Source organism: Artibeus jamaicensis, unplaced genomic scaffold (assembly GCF_021234435.1).
Source record: "Artibeus jamaicensis isolate MK-2021 breed Jamaican fruit bat unplaced genomic scaffold, CSHL_Jam_final contig_834, whole genome shotgun sequence".
Lineage (NCBI taxonomy): Eukaryota > Metazoa > Chordata > Mammalia > Chiroptera > Phyllostomidae > Artibeus > Artibeus jamaicensis.
Genome location: NW_026521981.1, coordinates 853,522 through 873,593, shown reverse-complemented (window position 1 = coordinate 873,593; position 20,072 = coordinate 853,522). Strand labels below are relative to the sequence as shown.

General features: G+C 36.6%; 1 protein-coding gene across 1 annotated transcript in view; it reads right to left on the bottom strand.

Moving 5' to 3' along the window:
• The window catches only part of COG5 (component of oligomeric golgi complex 5), a 347,306-nt gene that overhangs the window by 178,054 nt on the left and 149,180 nt on the right, over positions 1–20,072 (bottom strand). Inside the window, exon 7 of the mRNA XM_037150482.2 lies at positions 12,238–12,368. Coding sequence (XP_037006377.2) covers positions 12,238–12,368 — 131 coding nt within the window. The remainder of the gene's footprint in view (positions 1–12,237; positions 12,369–20,072) is intronic.

The following is a 20,072-nucleotide window of genomic DNA, read 5'->3' as shown; positions in this document are numbered from 1 at the left end:
ACAGGCCATCCTATCATGATACACCTGACTTAGGACATCCCCAGATACACCATTTTTGCAGGTGGGAAATAGTCTCTGGCAATTGTAAGAGATCTCAAAACAGAGAGGCTAAACACACTTGAAAAATACCATGCTAGAAAGAAATGAACTTCTACTGAAAAGGCAGCAATGTTTTTAGACAATGTATTGTCTTTAAATGAGACAGTCAATATTCTAAGAATAATTTTCCAATGAATTATCACTGTGACTTCCAACAAATTATTAAATTTGACAGGAAATTACCCAACTTCATAAATTGTACATAAAAAAAGCAGGACAAAAAAGAGAAAGCTTGTGGACATGAACAACAGTAAGTGATTGCTAGGGGGTGGGGAGGGAGGAAGAGGAGGGTATGGGGGATAAATAAATGGTGATGGATGGAGACTTGACTTGGGGAGGTGAACACAATACAGCATACAGATCATGTGTTGAAGAATTCTGAACCTGACACCTGTATCATTTTGTTAAACAGTATCACCCTAATAAACCCAATAAAAAATGCAATGAAAGACTATGCACTAAAGTAGAAAGGATAATTTCATAAGTAGATCAAGACAGAACTCTATTCCCAAGCATTTCAAAACATGGCAGAGGCATTTTATTTATTAAACTAAAATTATTTATTCTGCTTTGGAAATAAATATGATGGTTTTGTTATTTCCCTTTTGATGTCTTGGTAACATTACAGGGAGGAAAATAAAATCACAAAGAACACGTCAGAAAAGAAATGTAGTTTTTTCAGGTCCCTAAAAAGCTTGCCTAAACAGGAACACTGTAACCAAAGCAACAGCTGGCACTGAGCTAATAGGCAGAGACATATCTGTAGACTGCTGGAAAGCCCGTTCCAAGAAAGAGCAAGCAATATCCAGGCATTTACTAAGCTACATACTAATGTGCAGTGACCTTTGTGAGCATGCACACAGCATTAAATCAAGTTGGACAGGATTTTAAAAGCTTCACATCATTGAAATTAGAAATGGAAGGAGTAACAAAATTTTATTTAATTGGAAACAAAACACACAAATGACATGAATTCACAAGATCAGGATTCCACTGTGGATGATACAAAAGTTGGAAAGGTTCGTATAAGCCTTGTATCACATTTTACTTTTTCTCTTCACTAAATAATTCCTTAGCAGTCAAATTAGTTTTCTTTAGGATTTATAGATAAAAGAAGAAAAACACACAGAAAAGGAAAAGGACAAATATAGAATATAAATTTTGATGATGCTCTTCTGCTGCTGTAGTTCATGCAACAGTCCACAAAATGACTTCATTTATAAAGCCTTAAACACGACATAAAATTCTGAGTTGATTTCAGCTGATTTTGACTAGAAAGAAGAGATTTAAAAAATTTTACTTCCAAAACAATTTATTAGTGAGAAGCCTTCAGGACCCCAATATTTCCTCGAAGTTTGATTTTATTAAACTATTTCATATTTAATGAAAACAAACAATAAGGAATTCTACAATCACACTAAAAAGATGGGGGTTGGTGAGGAAAGAGAGGCAGAATTGATGAACATGTCCCCAACCTGGCTTCTCCTAAGACACAAGGATTATACTGAGAACGATGTGAACTCACTTTAAGCAAAAATTCAAAGAACAGGTATCTCTCACTATGAAGATAATTCTTACTGCTAAAAAATAAAGCATTTTTATAACATAGGAAAGATATAGATCTTTATTTTTAAAAAGCAGGTAATTCTTTAAAATACTCTCTTAGTACACTATAACTTTAATAAAATTAGGTTGACTTTCAAGTACATTTTAAGACTAAAAAGCACAGTATCTTAATCAATAACTGAGGAACTTTAAAATATAAATATTTAATTTATCAAGAGTGGTGCTAATAAACTCACAATACCTTATAGGTAACAGGTATATATTAGGACCAAATAGTTAAGGCAACTTATAATATCTGTGTGCACATGTACTAACATGATACGATATATACATAACCCTTTTTTGAGCTATAACATGCCTAAAACATTGAAAACTTAATGGAGCCCCATGAAAAATTGCATGTACTAAAGAAAGAAGGAATCACATTACATAATGTAATTTAAAATCAAGAATTACATTAGCTACCTTGGTTGTGATTCAGAGTTTACCAGTGGCTTTTCTGATTCAGTAACATGCAGCCCATTAATGCTTGATATGTACTTCTCAGCTAACCTAATATAATTATTTCAGAACCTGTTAACAATCAACAGTCAACAGTACATAACCTAAATGAAATTAAGAAACTAAGCAGGATATTTAATAGCATAATATGATCTTATAAGCTAGAAATCAACTTTAATCTAGGTCTTTTTAAAGAGAAGCAGAAAAAATAAGGAGCTATAGTAAAGAAAGGAAAAATGGAGAGAGAGACAAGAAGAAGAAGCAGAAAAACAATAAAAGTGAACATGGTTTGGAAGGGGAAGTTTCAAAAGAAAAGCAGTTATAACACAAACAGACCTTAAGAAAACGGAGAAGAGAGTAAAGGAATAACCAATTCCTTTAGAGAAAAGGGTTATTTTAATTTCCAAATTTCTTTACAAAATAAACTTGACCCTAAGAAAATGGAGAAGAGTAAAGGAATAACCAATTCCTCTAGAGAAAAGGGTTATTTTAATTTCCAAATTTCTTTACAAAATAAATTTGAAGAGCATAGCCTGTATCAATTCAAAGTTCGGCATTCATCATATTATATAATAGTAGATAATATTTCAAGGTCACTAAAATGTGTTCAATAATAAAATTTTTAAGACAATAAAAGTAGTCACAGAACACTGAGAGTCAAGCCATAAATTTCACTCCTTGAGTATAAAATTTAAGTTAAATATATATGTCTTATTTCTTATGTAAAGTAACAATATAATAATTCTAGTCATTCATGCTTTAACAAAAATATTTATGGCAAGTATTACTAGTTAATCACCCCTTGTTTCTTATTAACAAAAGTCTAATTTTCTCCAGGGGTAAAAAATGTGCACCACCCCAGGAAATGGCTCATAAATATCCTAAGGCAATGTTGACATTTCTATTCCTTTTTGCCAAATACTTGCTTTCACTGTCTTCTGGACAGCTGGGGTGATACTGCGACCCAGATCAGGCCAATGAGACATAAGGGCAGGACTGCTGGGGCAACTTTAGAAAAGGATTTTGTAACACTGCCTTTTGGCCGGCAGCTAGCACTGACCCATCTCCACACCTTGAATACAGACGTAATGCCTACGGGTGTGACAGTTACCTTGTGACCATGACAAAACAAGCAAGAGGACACTAAGGATGACAAAATGGAAATACCCTTGTTGAATAGCTGAAACAGTGTTAGAACCACCCACATAAAAATACCTACTTGTTTAAGCTACTGTTAGTAGCTTGTTGATACAATTCTAGCAGTCCCATCCAGCACCAAATTGATTGAAACACTATATATAAAAATACATCACTCCACAACATTTAAAAAAAGGAACAAGGAGAAGATCCAAGAAACAGTGGATTAGGTGAAATCTACACTAATCTCCTCCAAGCACCAAATTAGAATTACCACTACATTATAGAAAAATAGTCCTGAATATCCAACTGAAAACTAGCTGGAGAGAAAGAAGCCTTATAAGCAAGGACTTAGAGAAGAAGCCATATCAAGACTGGCAGAGCACTCCCCTCCATCTGGCATCAGAATGAAGACAATCAATAGCCTCCCCACTGGAGCCCCAATCACCCCACCATGTGGAGCTCATGCCCTGCTGAGAAATACAGCCAGAGGCTCTTTAATGACTAAGCCTAAGAGGCAGTCTGTAGGAGGAGGCAGATCTCTGGGTGCTTCCAGACTTTTGCTAACCCACCTCCGAGCCTGGTACCAGTAAAAACCAACCATGATGTGCAGCTTGGTACTTCCTGCACACACTCAGGCCCAGCAGACAGAGCCCCAGCTGTGAATCAATTTAGCTTCAAACAGACTGCACAAAGACAATCACAGTCAGTGTCTGACACAGGTCTGCACAGAGACCCTCCAAAGAGGTCAGTACCCTACATACCCAGGGGCCACCTTCAGACAGAGCAGGGACCAGTAAGTTTCACAAGCAGCATATCCACAGGAAGATTTCAGCAGACACCAAACCCTGGTGAGGCAAATTCTACTACATGTAATCAACAACTGCACACCCGCTTGCACAATGTGATAAGGGTGGAGACTCATAGTCAGGCAGACTAAGGAACTGATTTAATGCACAATGTGGCCAGTAACAATCAAGACTCAATTACAAAAGCAGGGCCCACATAATACACACAAGTGACATTTCTAGAGCACCCAGCTCAGGTGATGAGGGGGGCTATGCTATTGGATGCCACAGAACAACTACTTCATAAGGCAACGCTACCAAGCCTGCAAGTCACAGAACATCTACCTCATACGAGGAAACAAACACAAAGAGGCAGCCAAAATGGGGAGACAGAAAAAGGCCGAAAATAAAAGAACAAGAGAATTCTCCAGAAAAAGAGCTAAATGAAATGAAGACAAGGCCTTTATCAGAAATAAAGTCCAAACTACTGATTATAAGGATATTCAACACCATGAAAAAGTACATAGAAATCATAAAAAAAGACCGGTCAGAAATGAAGAATGTAATGGCTGAAATAAAGAATACACTGGAAGGAATAAACAGTAGGTTAGATGAAACAGAGGATCAAATCAATGATTTGGAAGAAAAGGTAAAAAATACCTAATCAGAGAGGCAAAAAGAAAAAAGAACATTAAAAAAGAATGAGGACACTTTACAAAACCTTTGGGACAACATAAAACATAACAACATCCATACCACAGGGGTACGAGAAGAAGAAAAGGGTGAGCAAGAAATCGAGTACCTATCTGAAGAAAACTTCCCTAACCTGGTGAAGGAAAAAGACATACAAGTCCAAGAAGTGCAGAGTCCACACAAAGAGGACTCAAAGAGGCTCCCCAAAAGACACATAATTAAAATAGCAAAGGTTAAAGGCAAAGACAGAATCTTAAAAGCCACAAGAAAAAGGCAGTTAGCTGCCTACAACAGAGCTCCCATAACACTGTCAGGTGATTTCTCAACAGAAACATTTCAGGGTAGAAGGGATTGGCATGAAATATTCAAAGTGACAAAAAGCAAGGGCCTACAACCAAGGTTACTTTACCAGGCAAGGCTATCACTGTAAATTAAAGGAGAAATAAAAAGCTTCCCAGACAAGAAAATGCTAAAGGAGGATGTTACCTCCAAACCAGTATTACAGGAAATGTTAAAGGGTTTGCTGTAAGATGTAGAAGAAGTAAAAGGAGGCAAAAAAGCAGAGGAATATAGCTTAAAAAATTGCAACGAATACCTACCTATCAATAATCACTTTAATTATAAATGTATTAAATGTTCCAAACAAAAGACATGCTAGCTGAATAGATAAGAAAACAAGACCAATATATATACTGTCATGAAGAGACCCACCTTAGAACGAAGTATACACACAGATTAAAAGTAAAGGGATGGAAAAACATTTCAAGTAAATGAAAAGGGGAAAAAAGTTGGGGTAGAAATACTTATATCTTGACAAAACAGACTATAAAGCCAAGGCTATAGTAAAAGACAAAGAAGTATACTACATAATGTTAAACAGAGCAATCCAACAAGATGATACATCCATTGTAAACATTCATGCATACAACTTAGGAGCACTTAACCACGTAAGGCCAATCTTGATGGACATATAGAAAGAGAATGACAATAATAGTCACAGTAAGATTTTAACACTACATTGACATGAATGGATAGATCTTCCAGACAGAAAATCAACCAGGAGACAGTGGCCTTAACTGACATATTAGGTCAACTTAAGTGGTTTTAATTGATATCTTCGGAGCATTTTACCCCAAAGCAGAAGAATAGAGAGAACAAGAACTTACTGCAGTGTTAAAATTCTTCAGATAAGTATTTGGTGGTAGTTTATCAAATCTTGTATTTGTGTCTCAACCCTTCATTTCTATACGACTATACATTTGGAAGTAGTGTGTTTAAATATGATTTTCAACAATTGAGTATCTTTGGAATAGTCTCTGATTCCTTTCTTATTCCTGTTAAAGGATGTATTCAGCATAGGTGAATTAAAAAAAAGTTGATGTGCAATCCCTTGAATAGTTCTTTGAGAAAAGGTATCTTCTTTCATTTGATGTAGACAAGTATCTTATTTATCTTCAAAGTGAGACCCTGAGTTAAGATATACTTGGCAGTAGATAAAACTAACCTCCAGTATTAAAAGTTAAGAAAATAGTTACCTTTTGAAAGTAAGAAGAGAGTGACTGTGAGAGGAATACAGTGGACTTTCTGGGGCTGGGTTTTGATTTCACAGTTGTGTTCACCTGGTCGTATTTCAATCCATATGTCCAAAATTTATCTTTTCAATAGGTACATAATCATTTTAAAAGTTTACTTCAAATAGTAACTGACATTCAGTTATATATTTTAATTTACAACAATTAAGAGAAGTCAAATAACTAATTTTCCAATTTAGAGACTACATAAATGAATTATTTGTAAAATTATTTTCATCCAATACAAATGCACAAAATGAAATTCCTGGTTTAAAGCATATAAATAAAAAGATAGGTATTAATGACTGTACTTGAATCAACTACAAATAGAGAAAACAGCTGGGTGCAACACAAATGTAGAACTGGTATTTACACCTGATTTGTTTTATTTTTTACTGGAACTATTGGGGTGACAATGGTTAATAAAATTATATAGCTTTCAGATGTACAATCCTGTAATACATTATCTGTATACTGTACTGTGTGTTCACCACCCCAAGTGACTTGTTGATTCTACTATGTTAGTATGTCTAACATTTGGGTTTCTTCTAATTCAGAAATTTAAGCATCAGGAAATTAACACCTTATGAAAATCTCAAGTCAACATTGTTTTTTAATCATGACACGGTGCATATGAAGGGTGGACGGTCTAGGTTTAGAGTAGTTAATGTTTTGATCCAAACTATAATATTTATGAGCTATTTCTTCTTCAATAAATTATTTAAGCTCCCAGCTCCAGGTCAACATGGTAAAGTAGGGAAAGGCAGTACTCAGATTTTTCCACAAATAAATCAAAATTACAACTAAACTACAGAACGACATCATTCAGAACCACTTTAAATCTAGCTGAACAGACATCTTATAACTAAGAACACATAGAAGAAGCCACTTTGCGACTGATAAGAAGGGTGGAGATGCAGAATGGGCTGGTCCCACCAAACACGTGGCAATTAAAAACTGGGGAGGACATCTCGGCTTTGGAGGTACTTCCTGAGGGGAAAGGGATCCCAGCCCCATCCCAGGATCCAGCCCAGGGTTCCAGTGCTGGGAAGAAAAGTCCGCATAACTACCAGTTGTGAAAACTAGCAGGGATTGTGGCAGACTGAGACAAAAGGCTCTGGAAACCCAGGTGTATCTCTCAAAGGGCCCCCTCATGTAGTAAATGGGACTTACTCCCTCTAAGCTCTGGTATTAGGGCAGTACCTCAAAAGGTAACAGGGACATACACAGAGGAATGGAATTGTCTAGCTTTAAGGCAAGAGCAAAAAGGATAGCTTTCTCCCAAACAGAAGTGCTGGCGGAGGTCACTGTTCCGTTGCTGTGTCCCCCACCACACAACCAGCAGACAGGTACCACAGCTGAGTCTCCATCAACCTGGCTAACAGTGTTCTATCTGTACTGGTGACTCCCTATGACCCCGACCTCACCCAACTTGCAGGCCCACCAAAGCTGTTTCTAGTGACTTTTCCATACAAACTGCCTTTCTTGGACTTGCCTAAAATCTCTCAGACAAGCAGCATCTCACATTGGCAAGCCCCATCCATCTTGCTAGTGGCCCCAGGCCTGGCACTAGCAGCAGCAAGCCTTGGTTTGAAGTTTGGAAATCTATTTGAAAAAATAATGAAGGAAAACTTCCTTAAATTGGTGAAGGAAATACACACAAATCCAGGAAACACAGAGTCCCAAACAAGATGAACCCAAAAAAGCCCACAGTGAGAAAAAAATATCAAAAATACATACAGTAAAATGACAGTAAGCATATATTTATCAACAATTACTTTAAATGCAAATGGACTAAATGATCCAATCAAAACACATAAGGTGACTTAATAGAGAATAAGACCCATCCATATGCTATCTATGAGAGACTCACTCCAGATCAAAAGATACACGAACACTAAAAATAAAGAGATGGAAAAATGTATTTTACAAAAATGGAAACAAACAAACAAGAAAAGATGAGGTAGCAATTGTTATGTCGGTCAAAACAGATTTTAAAACAAAGGGTATAATAAGAGATGAAGAAGGACCCAGCAATTACACTTCTGGGTATTTATCCGAAGTAGCCCAGAACACTAAATTGAAAAAAACACATGCATTCATAAGTTCACTGCAACATTATTTACAATAGCCAAGATATGGAAGCAATCTAAATGTCTACAATAGATGAATGAATAAAGAAGAAATGGTGCACATACACAAGAAATGACTCAGTCATAAAGGAAAAACAGAATACAACCTTTCCACCCACAACAACATAGATGGACCTAGAAAGTATTTTGTTGAGAGAAGCAAGTCAGACAGAGAAAGACAAAGTCAATATGATTTTACTTATATGTGAAATTAAAAAACACAAACAAACAAGAGGATTCAAAGGTGGAGACATAGGAAGAAATGCTTCGTTTCTTCACATAAACAAAAGAAGGATTAACAACCAACTGAAAAACAAAAACAACCACAACTACCAGAAAATCAAACTGCATGAAAGTCTGACAACCAAGGAGTTAAAGTAGAAACATCTATTCGGACTGGTAGGAGGGGAGGAGACAGGCAGCCAGGGTGGACAGGACTTGTGGCGAGACGGTGGCAGACTGAGGCAGGCAAGGGGACAGCTAGTGAAGAGGATTCCCCACATTCCTGTGCAGAGAAGCCAGGAGGAACAACTAGGAGCAAGACAAACTGTGCAACCCAGGCTCCAGTGCAGGGAAATAAAGTCTCAAAACCTCTCCCTGTAAAACCTGTGGGTATTGTGGCAGTGGGAGAAACTTCCTGTCTCACAGAAGAGTCCAATGAACAGGCCCGTGGGGTCTCAGAATGAACAGAAGCCCACCCACCTGGAAATCAGCACCTGAAAGGGCACAATCTGCTAGTGGGGAGCGAGGGAAATGGTGTAAAGAGGGGTGAGAGCCTAGCAAGCTAGCAAGAGGCATTGTTCCCTGTCTTACCGCTCCCCCACATACAGTGCCATAATGCAGCAACCTGGGTTGCCCTACCCTGGTGAATAACTAAGGTTCTGTTCCTTATAATGTAACATGTGTGCTGCTCAGAAAAAGAAACATGGCCCAAATGCAAGAACAGATCAAAACTCTAGAAAAAGAACTAAGCAATGAGGAGATAGACGACCTATCACATGCAGTGTTCAAAACACTGGTATCAGGATGTTCACAGAATTGATTGAGCTCGGTCACAAAATGAAGGAAGAAATAAAGGGTGCACAAAGTGAAAATATGCAGGGAACCAACAGTGAAAAGAAAGAAACCAGGACTCAAATCAACAATTTAGAACAAAAGGAAGAAATAAACATTCAACTGGAACAGAATGAAGAAACAAGAATTCAGAAAAATGAGGAGAGGCTGAGAAACCTCCAGGACAACTTTAAATGCTCCAACATCCGAATCACAGTGGTGCCAGAAGAAGAGGAAGAGCAAGAAATTGGAAACGTATTTGAAAAATTAATGAAGGAAAACTTCCCCAACCTGGCAAAGAAACTACACATACAAGTCCAACATATTCAGAGAGTCCCAAATAAGCTGGATCCAAGAAGAAACATACCAAGACACACCATAATTCGGTCACCCAAGATTAAAGACAAGAATCTTTATTTTTCTTTTTTAAAGTTCAGTATATTTTATTGATTATGCAATTGCTGTTGTCTCATTTTTTTCTCCCCTTTATTCCCCTCTACCCTGTACTCCCCCACCATCATTCCCTGACCTTAGTTCATGTCCATGGGTTGTACATATAAGTTCTCTGGCTTCTCCATTTCCCATACCATTCTTAACCCTCCCCCTGTCTATTTTGTGGCTACTTATTATGCTTCTTACTCCCTGTATCTTAACCCATATTCTCACCCCTCCCTCTCCCCACTGAGAACCCTCTATGTGATCTCCATTTCTGTGATTCTGTTCCCCTTCTAGTTGTTTGCTTAGTTTTTGTTTTTGTTTTTTTTAGGTTCAGTTGTTGAGAGTTGTGAGTTTGTTGTCATTTTACTGTTTATAGTTTTTGATCATCTTTCTTTCCTTACATAAGTCCCTTAAACATTTCTTATAGTAAGGGCTTGGTGACGATGAACTCCTTTAACCTGACCCTATCTGGGAAGCACTTTATCTGTCCTCCCATTCTAAATGACAGCTTTGCTGGACAGAGTAATCTTGGATGTAGGTCTTTGCCTTTCATTACTTTGAATACTTCTGTCCAGCCCCTTCTAGAAGCCTGCAAGGTTTCTTTTGAGAAATCAGCTAATAGTCTTATGGGAACTCCTTTGTAGGCAACTGGCTCCTTTTCTCTTGCTGCTTTTAAGATTCTCTCCTTAAAAGATAACATAAGATAAACTATCAGCTGATCTCTCAAAAGAAACCTTGCAGGCAAGAAGGGGCTGGAAAGAAGTATCCAAAGTCATGAAAGGCAAAGTCCTACACCCAAGATTGCTCTATCCAGCAAAGGTATCATTTAGAATGGAAGGGCAGATAAAGTGCTTCTCAGATAAGGTTGAGTTAAAGGAGTTCATCATCACCAAGCCCTTATTATATGAAATGTTAAAGGGACTTATCTAAGAAAAAGAAGATAAAAAAATATTAACAGTAAGTAAAATGACAACAAACTCACAACTATCAACAACTGAACCTAAAAAAACAAAAAAAAACTAAGCAAACAACTAGAAGGGGAACAGATTCACAGAAATGGAGATCACACAGAGGGTTATAGTGGGGAGGGAGATGGGGGAGAATGTGGGAAAGGTACAGGGAATAAGCATAATTAGTAGACACAAAATAGACAGGGGGGGTTAAGAATAGTATGGGAAATGGTGAAGCCAGAGAACTTGTATGTACAACCCATGGACATGAACTAAGGTGTGGGAACGATGGGTGGGGGAGTACAGGGTGGAGGGGAATTAAGGGGAAAAATGGGACAACTGTAATAGCATAATCAATAAAATATAATTAAAAATAAAAGTAAACACACAAACAAGCAGAACTGAAACAGACTCATTGATACAGAGAACATTTGGATGGTTCAGATGTGAGCTGGCTTGGGGGCTGGAAGAAAAAGGTGACAGGGTTAGGTAATACAAATTTGTAGTTATACAACAGTCATGGGGATGGCAAAGCACAGTACAGGGAATATAGTCAATAATATTGTACTAACTATGTGTGTTGTCTGATGGGTACTGGATTATTTAGGGAAATCACTTCATCAGTAACATAAATGTCTAATCACTGGATAGACCACCTGAAACTAATATAATATTGTACATGAACTGTAATTAAAAATCAAAAAATAATTTAAATGGAAAAATTATTTAAGCTTTCAGTGTCCTCATTAAAAAAATTTTTTCTAGTCCTCACCTGAGGATATGTTTATTTAATTAATTTTAGAAAGACATGAAGGAAGGAGGGGAGTGGGAGGGGGAAAGAAAGAGAGAGAAACATCAATTGGTTGTCTCCCGTATACGCCCCCACAGAGACTGAACCCACAGCCTCTCTGGTGCACAGGATGATGCCCCAGCCAACTGAGTCACCTGGCCAGGGCCTCGTTTTTAATAGACAGGTAACAATAATACTAACCTTACCGGACTGCTGAAAGGTTTAAATGAATAAAAGTGCCTTGAACAAAGTAAACATTCTCAACAGGTTACTATCCATTTACATATACAGACATTATATAAAAATATATTTCATGTTATGTACATTATATATCAGAAATCTTTAAAAGTCTATATTTAGAATTAAACAAATTACATTAAATATTTTTTCCTGTATTTACTATATGCCCAATTCAAATTATAGTTCTGTGATAAAATGAGAATGTGTTGCTTTTGTAAACCCAAAATTTAATCTGTATTATGACATTTTTTCACATTAAAAAGGTGATATTTTTATTACCTGAGTCTCCACACCCTGCTCCAGTAGACGTTTAGCTTGATTTTCCACTTCAAGACGAGCTCTTGCAATAAAAAGTAGATCATTTTCTATTACCTCAATTCCAGAAAGATCTACTCCTTGAGAAAGATAATCTATTTAGAAAAAAAAACACACAAACGTGTTTAAATATTTTAGTATTAAATACATATCAAGGTAACAAAGCATCAGGTCTGAACTTGTTCAAAATACTAAATTTGCTGTTGAACACTATTCCACTTCGAATCTGTATCTAAAAAAAATCTGTATTTTAAAAAACACCTAAACATTTTCTACTCAATAAATAACTTTATTTCAGAGCAAAATGCTCCAAATAAAATAGTAAAGAATAGAAAGTATGAATATCTTAATTTCAAGGTAATGTCAACAGGCTATATAAAAAGTAGTGTCAAATTTATTTTAATGAAAATAAATAACCTCATAAGCTTAGAAATTTCTTAATTTTCAAGGCTGATTTAAAAAGTTATCCTATAATAACAAAACACTGGAATAAATGTATGTTTAGAGAATGATTAATAAATTATGAACCAGAACCCTTAGCAGGCTTCTAGTTCACATGATAATGCAGTTCTCCTACTGACTCACACTGAAAAACTTTCATATTGCTGAATGAAAAAAGTTAGAGAGGAATTTAGTCTATATAATTATGTATCACTTATAATTCTGTAAGTTTTAGTTACAGAATTATACATATTCTATTTACAGAATTATGTATACAGAGCAAAAAGTATGAAGAGGTATATACCAAATTGTTAAGTTTTCTCTGCATATTTAGAGTCTGAGAAGTTTATTTATTTTTATTTTTTTGGCTTAATCTTAGACATATCTAGGTTAACTAAAATGTTACAAATAAAGGTCAAACTTTCACTAAGTATCTTATACACCATTCTAAAACTTGTATATTCTATTTTATTAAGATAAATTATTTCTCACAAAATTTATTTGGATAGATAACTTTGTTTTCCAATGACTCAACAGAATATTAAATTTGTGTTTTGGTTTTCTCTTACTGTATTTTGCTGTGTTTAAGGCAGGCCCACACCTGGTGCACACTGTGCATGGATTGTCGTGCTCATTATTGTACCTACAGTATGGATTCACTATATCCATGTATAACGCACATCCTTATTTTCCCTCGAAAATGTGGGCAAAAGTGCACATTAGACATGGCGAAATAAATCATTATAATTTTAAACTTTAAGCCTTACTTAAAATACCCCTAACACTTACATATTATCATATCTTATTTAAACTGGGTGTCAACTACTACCTAGGTAAAACTACATTAAAGCATCTAGTAAGATGCCTTAGCGATCACTTAGCGATACTCAAATATCTGCTAAGTGAACACCATATAGTTAGTTCTACACAAGAGGACAAAATGAAATGATGTACAGTGCAGGTGAATAGTGGTTATTGATAACTATACTTCAGCCATGACCCTTTTTTAAAAATGTGTATATTTAGTGGGACATTTGCCTATCACAAAGGAAAGAGTATTGAAAATGCCTTTAAATCATTTGGGCTTAGAGTCTAAATTTACTCACTAGGTGAACACAGTCAAGTGATATAGTTTCATAGGGACTTATTTTTATATCTATAAAATGCCAACAATTTATAATTCACGCCCTACGGAGACATTAAATGAGCTGGTCCTATACCCACATGTGGAGGTTAAGAATCAGGAGGGATCTCTCGGCCGCAGAGGTCCCTAATGATGAGTGAGGGGTCCAAGCCCCACAACAGGCTCCCCAGCACTGAGCACCAGTGCTAGAAAGAGAAGCCCCCACAACCTCCAGCTGTGAAAATCAGCAGAACTCTGTCCAGATAAGATGCAGGACTGCTGTAGATCCAGGTATCCTCTTAAAGTACAGACTCACTCAATCATAAACATTCACCCAAAGCTCCAGAGAAGCCACAACAACTTGAAAAGTGCCAGGGATACATACACCAGGAGGAAATGAATTGTCTGGCTTGATGAAGAGGGCTGGAAGGGCAGGCACCAATGTTCCTTTGTTGAACCCACTCCCAACATGTCTTCCAGGCACAGGTTGCTGCCATATCTGAGTTTCCATTAACATCCTAACATCTCTCATCACAACCTGGTGAGTCTGTGAGACCTTGTCCCACGCAATTCAAAAGGCAGGGATAAACTTCTTTTAGAGGCTAATCCACACAAGCAGTGGGCCAGGCTGGACCTCTGCTTTGAACTTTCCTAAAATCTTCCAAAGGTCCATAAAACCCAAACAAGCAGCAGATGGCTTCAGCATGCCCTATACCTTTTACTGAGTGCCCCCAAGCCTGGCAATAGTGGCAACTGGCCCTGGTTCACAGCACCTAACATGCCAGGTATCTCAAAGCTCAGTATAGGAGCTACAAACTGCAAATCACTTTGTAGCTCCCACCAGATGGATCCAGGCTAGACACAGGCAGTGGCTGACCTAGCCTGCCCCATATCCCCTCCCTATAAGCCCTAGACACAACACACCTAGTGTTGTTTCAGACCACATCAGAGCATCACCAAATTGGCACCACAAATGACACACACAAAGGGTGGACTCAGCAGGCACCATAGCCCTGCTATAGGAAATCCTGCTCAATGGGTCAACCCCCACACAACAGCTAATCTTCATAGCTAGTCAGCCTAAGGGTCAATCCCATCCACTGACAAGCCAACAGAAATCAAGGTTCAACTACAACAACCAAGCATACAAAACTTACAGAAGGGATACCTCTGGAGCACTTGGTTAAGGTAAACAGGGACACTGCACCTCTAGGGCCCCCAGCACACCTATTACATAAGACTTCTCTGCCAAGAGTGGGAGATGTAACCATCTAACTAATACATGCAAAGAAACAGAGGGGAGCAGCCAAACTGAAAAGAAAAAGAAGTATATCCCAAATGAAGGAACAGGATAAAATTCCAGAAAAAAAGAGCTAAATGAAATGGACACAATCTATGAGATACACAGTTCAGAATGTTAGTTATAAGGTTGCTCAATGAACTCAGGAGAAGAATAAATAATCTCACTGAGAACTTCAACAATGACAAAAAAGAAATACACAACAAAAAAGGAGAGAGAAAACATAAAACAGGAGAGATAAAACAAAAAAAACTAGTCAGAAATGAATACAATCATTGAAGAATGTATTAGATGCAATGAAGAGTAGATTAGAGGAAAGAGGGAAAAGACAAGGTAGCAGAAAACACCCAATCAGAATTTAAAATAATGAGGATAGTTAAGGGACTGCTGTAACAACATCAAGTGTAACAACATTCATATCATGGGGGTACCGGGAGAAGAGAGAACAAAAAACTGAGAAACTATTTAAAGAAATAATGATTAAAAACTTCCTTAACCTGGTAAAGGAAATAGGCATGCAATTCCAGGAAGTACATATGGAGTCTCAAAAATGATGAACCCAAATAGGCCCACACAAACCCAAATCATAATTAAAATGCCAAAAGTTAATGACAAAGAAAATCTTAAAAGCATCAAGAAAAAAACAGTTAGTTACTTAAAAGGGAGCTTTCGTAAGACTACAGGCTGATTTCTCAAGAGAAATTCTGCAGACTAAAAGGGACTGGCATGAAATATTCAAAGTGATGAAAAGCAAGGACCTGCAACCAAGCTTACCTACCTAGCAAAGTTATCATTTAGACTCAAAGGAGAGATAAAGAGCTTTCCAGAAAAAGCTGAAGGGCCCTGGTACGGTAGCTCAGTTGGTTATAGCATCATCCTGTTCCACCAAGATTGTGGATTCAATTTTCAGTCCCCAGTCAGGACACACCCAAGAAGCAACCAATGAATGGAACATAAATAGAAGTGGAACAACAAATTCAAGTTCTCTTTCTCTTCCTCTATCCTTCTCTCCTCTCCCCACCCCCAACACTCTCCCCCTCTATCTTTCTCTCTAAAATCAATTTTTAAAAAGGCAGAAAATCTAATGAGATTAATAGATGAGACTGTAGGAAAAACTGAATGTATTGTCTCATAAAGAAGAATTTAATGCCAGGACTATTAACTGGTAACTGGATAAAGGTTTTTCTTTACCTTTTAAATATATCATGCTATCTATAGCCATACCACCCTGAACACACCTGATCTCATCTAAATATATCGTGCTCATTAAAAATTTTTTAGAAATCAGAAAAATATTTGTTAAAAGGGGGGAAATTATATAACCATACAACACACAGGCTACAAATGCCAAGTGGATCATTGGTATATACACGAATACGTCTGAGAAATTTATGAATCTTCAAATTCTCAAGTAGCACCAAAATAGTATATATCCTCCTCCTGGATGTTTATGTGAGAAAGAACATAAAAAGCAAAAACTGACATACAGGGACTGGGCAGCTGGCTGTAGACACTTAGCAATGAAAGTGACTCCCTCCCACACAAAACTTTGCAAAGAGCACAACTCAAATACATGTCTCAAGAGGAACTTGAAGCAACATTCAGATGTTCCTAAAATACTTAAAATTTTTATTGTGCTTAAAACTAAAGGTCTATTATATTCTTTTAAAATCTTATCCTTTGGAATCTACTGATGAGTTGTTTTATTCTTGCTTCTGTTTGTAATTATACTTATTTACACTGTATTCTTTATTAATTTAATGTTATATAAGCATTCACCCATCCTTTTATAGTCCTTTCAAATAGGAATTTTTGAGACCCAATATTTCATCGAGTTAGTGAACCAAAAATTATTTAACCAATTGCCCAAGAAGGAACAGTTATCATACATAACTTCTTTATCTTTACATTTAAAGATTTTAAATATCTAGAATTATTTTCTTAGGAAATAATCAAAGAATTATTGGATCAAAGTAACACTTTTAAATTTATTGATACAAATTATCAAATTTATTTTCAAAATGGCTGTGCTGCTTTATAGACTTCTTTCAGTAATCTACAGGAGTTAACCACAGATAGTACTGGATGTTATCACTACTCTGAATATTTCACATGCTTAAAAAGATGTATGTTCTTATTGATGATCTGACGTGGTTTTACAAGCAAAATGAGATAATATGCAAGAAGAATGTCTTGTAAGTTATTATTTTCATAAATGAGATATGAGTTAACCTCATTTTTTGATGGAGGGAAGGACACTGAAAAACAAATAATCTAATAAATTTGGTATTACAAAAAAACCAATAAGGTTAAAATTTGTACATCTCTAACTAAACCAAATTGTTATTACTTACATTAAGCACAGAATAGATTCAGGCATAAGTAAACTCCTTTGAGTGAATCTTTATACTTCAAAAGTAAGCACTTCTCAGGGCATGTTGATCCTTGCTCTTCAAAGCATCATGGAAACTTACTACCAAAAGCTTTCATTTTTTTTTCTTGTTGTCATGCAGAGTAGGAAAACACCTTACTATAAAAAGAGATTAGTTTTCTTTTCCCAAGTCCTACTCTATGTCTATTTCAGCTAGCACAAAAAGATGGCTAAGTGACAAAAAAAAAAAAAGATAATGTAATTTTTACCTTTCCTCTGGACACAGGTTTTGGGGTTTTTCCCCCTTCTTTTTCCTTTTCTAACAATGGTGCTGTTGATATGACATTATAATCTAATAATATAGATTTATACAAAACCTCACCTCTTCCTCTCCAGTATCATATTTCAGATGCTTTATTTAGCAAATCAATATCACTCTCAATAACTGAGAGAATTACTAGATAAAACCAGGAGAAATATAGACAAAATGAACCATACTATAAAAAGGGGATATAACTGACATCTACAAAGGGCACTACTCAACAAAACCGGAATACACATTCTTATTCAACTACATTTGCAAAATTGACCAAGACAAAGCATGTTCTGGGTCATGAAACAAACATTGTAAGTTTAAAAGACCTGAAATAATATAAAGTATTTTCCTCAAACAAAATGGAATTAAGCTACGAATCAATAATAGAAAAATAACATAAATAAATTTTTCAAACATCTGGAAATTAAAAAACATATTTCTAATTAATCAAGAGATAACAATCGCATAGCAATTCTTTGTTAAAATAATTAAATAAGTGGGTGAAACTTCCAGCCAGGATGGAGGTGTAGGTAGATATACTTTGCCTCCTCACACAACCAAAAAAAGGACAACAACAATTTTAAAAACAAAAAATAGCCAGAACTGCTGGAAAATTGAACTGTATAAAGTCTGACAATCAAGGAGTTAAAGAAGAAACATTCATCTAGACCAGTAGGAGAGGCAGAGATGGGCAACCACGTGGAGAGGACTCAGGCAAGGCAGCAGCTAGTGGACCAGGCAAGGTGGTGGCCACACGTTTGCAAGCAGATAAACCAGGAAGAACAACTGTGGAGTGAGACAGACTGCACAACCCAGGGTTTCAGTGCAGGGAAATAAAGCCTCAAAACCTCTGACTGAAAAAACCTGGAAGTGTTGAGGCAGTGGGAGAAACTCCCAGCCTCACAGGAGAGTTCACCAGAGAGACCCACAGGGTCCTAGATCATATATGCAAACCCACCCACCCGGGAATCAGAACCAGAAGGGCCCAATTTGCTTGTGGGTAGTGGGAAGAAGTGACTGAAAGTTGGTCCAGAGCCGAGCAAGCAGAATGGTTCCCTCTTGGACCCTTCCCTGACATACAGCACCACAAGGCAGACCTGGGTTGCCTTGTCCTGGTGAATACCTGTCTTTGCCCCTTATTACATAACAAGTAGGCCAAGACAAAAAAAAATGAAAGAACAGATCAAAGCTCCAGAAAAAATACAACTAAGCAACAAAGAGACAGCTAACCTATCAGATGCAGAGTTCAAAACATCGGTAATCAGGATGCTCACAGAATGGTTGAATATGGTCGTAAAATAGAGGGAAAAGTGAAGGCTATGCAAAGAAAAATAAAGAAAAATATACAGCAACCAACATTGAAGTGAAGGAAATCAGGACTCAAATCAACGGTTTGGAGCAGAAGGAAGAAACAAACATTCAACCAGAACATAAGAAACAAGAATTCAAAACACACCCAAATTAACAACACTGGGAATGAGGTAACATCACTAAAGAAACTACAGCCATGAAAAGGTTTAAAATAAATTTATGAATAATGTTATACCACAAAAAATATAAGTGATTATCAATTAACCATGCTGTGTTTAAAAGCTAAACCAAAAAAACATACATGTTATAGGATTCTATTTTAGAATTTTTAAAAATGTAAGCTATAATGGAAGTCAGTGGTTCCTTGGAAAACGGAAGGGGATTTCGGTGAGGCTGAGAAGGAAGCCTCACATGGAAACATTTAAAGTGATGAATATGTTTATCTTTATTGTGTTGATGGTTTCTCTGCATATAAATATCAAACTGTCCACTTTAAACATGAGCAGTTACTGTATATTAATTAAATCCAATAAAGTAGCTTTTTCAAATGGAGATAAACTGCAAGAGAAACACATCAAACCAAACTATGGGATTTGTTCAACAAAAAAGTCATTTTCCTTTTTCATCTCGTTTATGAAAGACATCAAGAAGGATTCGTATGGCTTTGATTTCCCTTTCAACAGCCATTTAAATGCCTCCTTTGTGCTAGGTATTGTCTATACACAGACAGCAGACACCTATCCTATGCCCGAAACATTTACTTTATAGCTCTGTTGATGAACTAGAAAACAGAACTATATAATCCAGGCAATCCCCCAACCATAAAGTCTAACAATGAACTTACACATTATAAGGTTTTGTTCCCAAAGAGCTAAAAACAGTTACTTCTCTCACACTACTTCTCTTAAATCCTGGCATTCCAAAAGATTAAAAATTG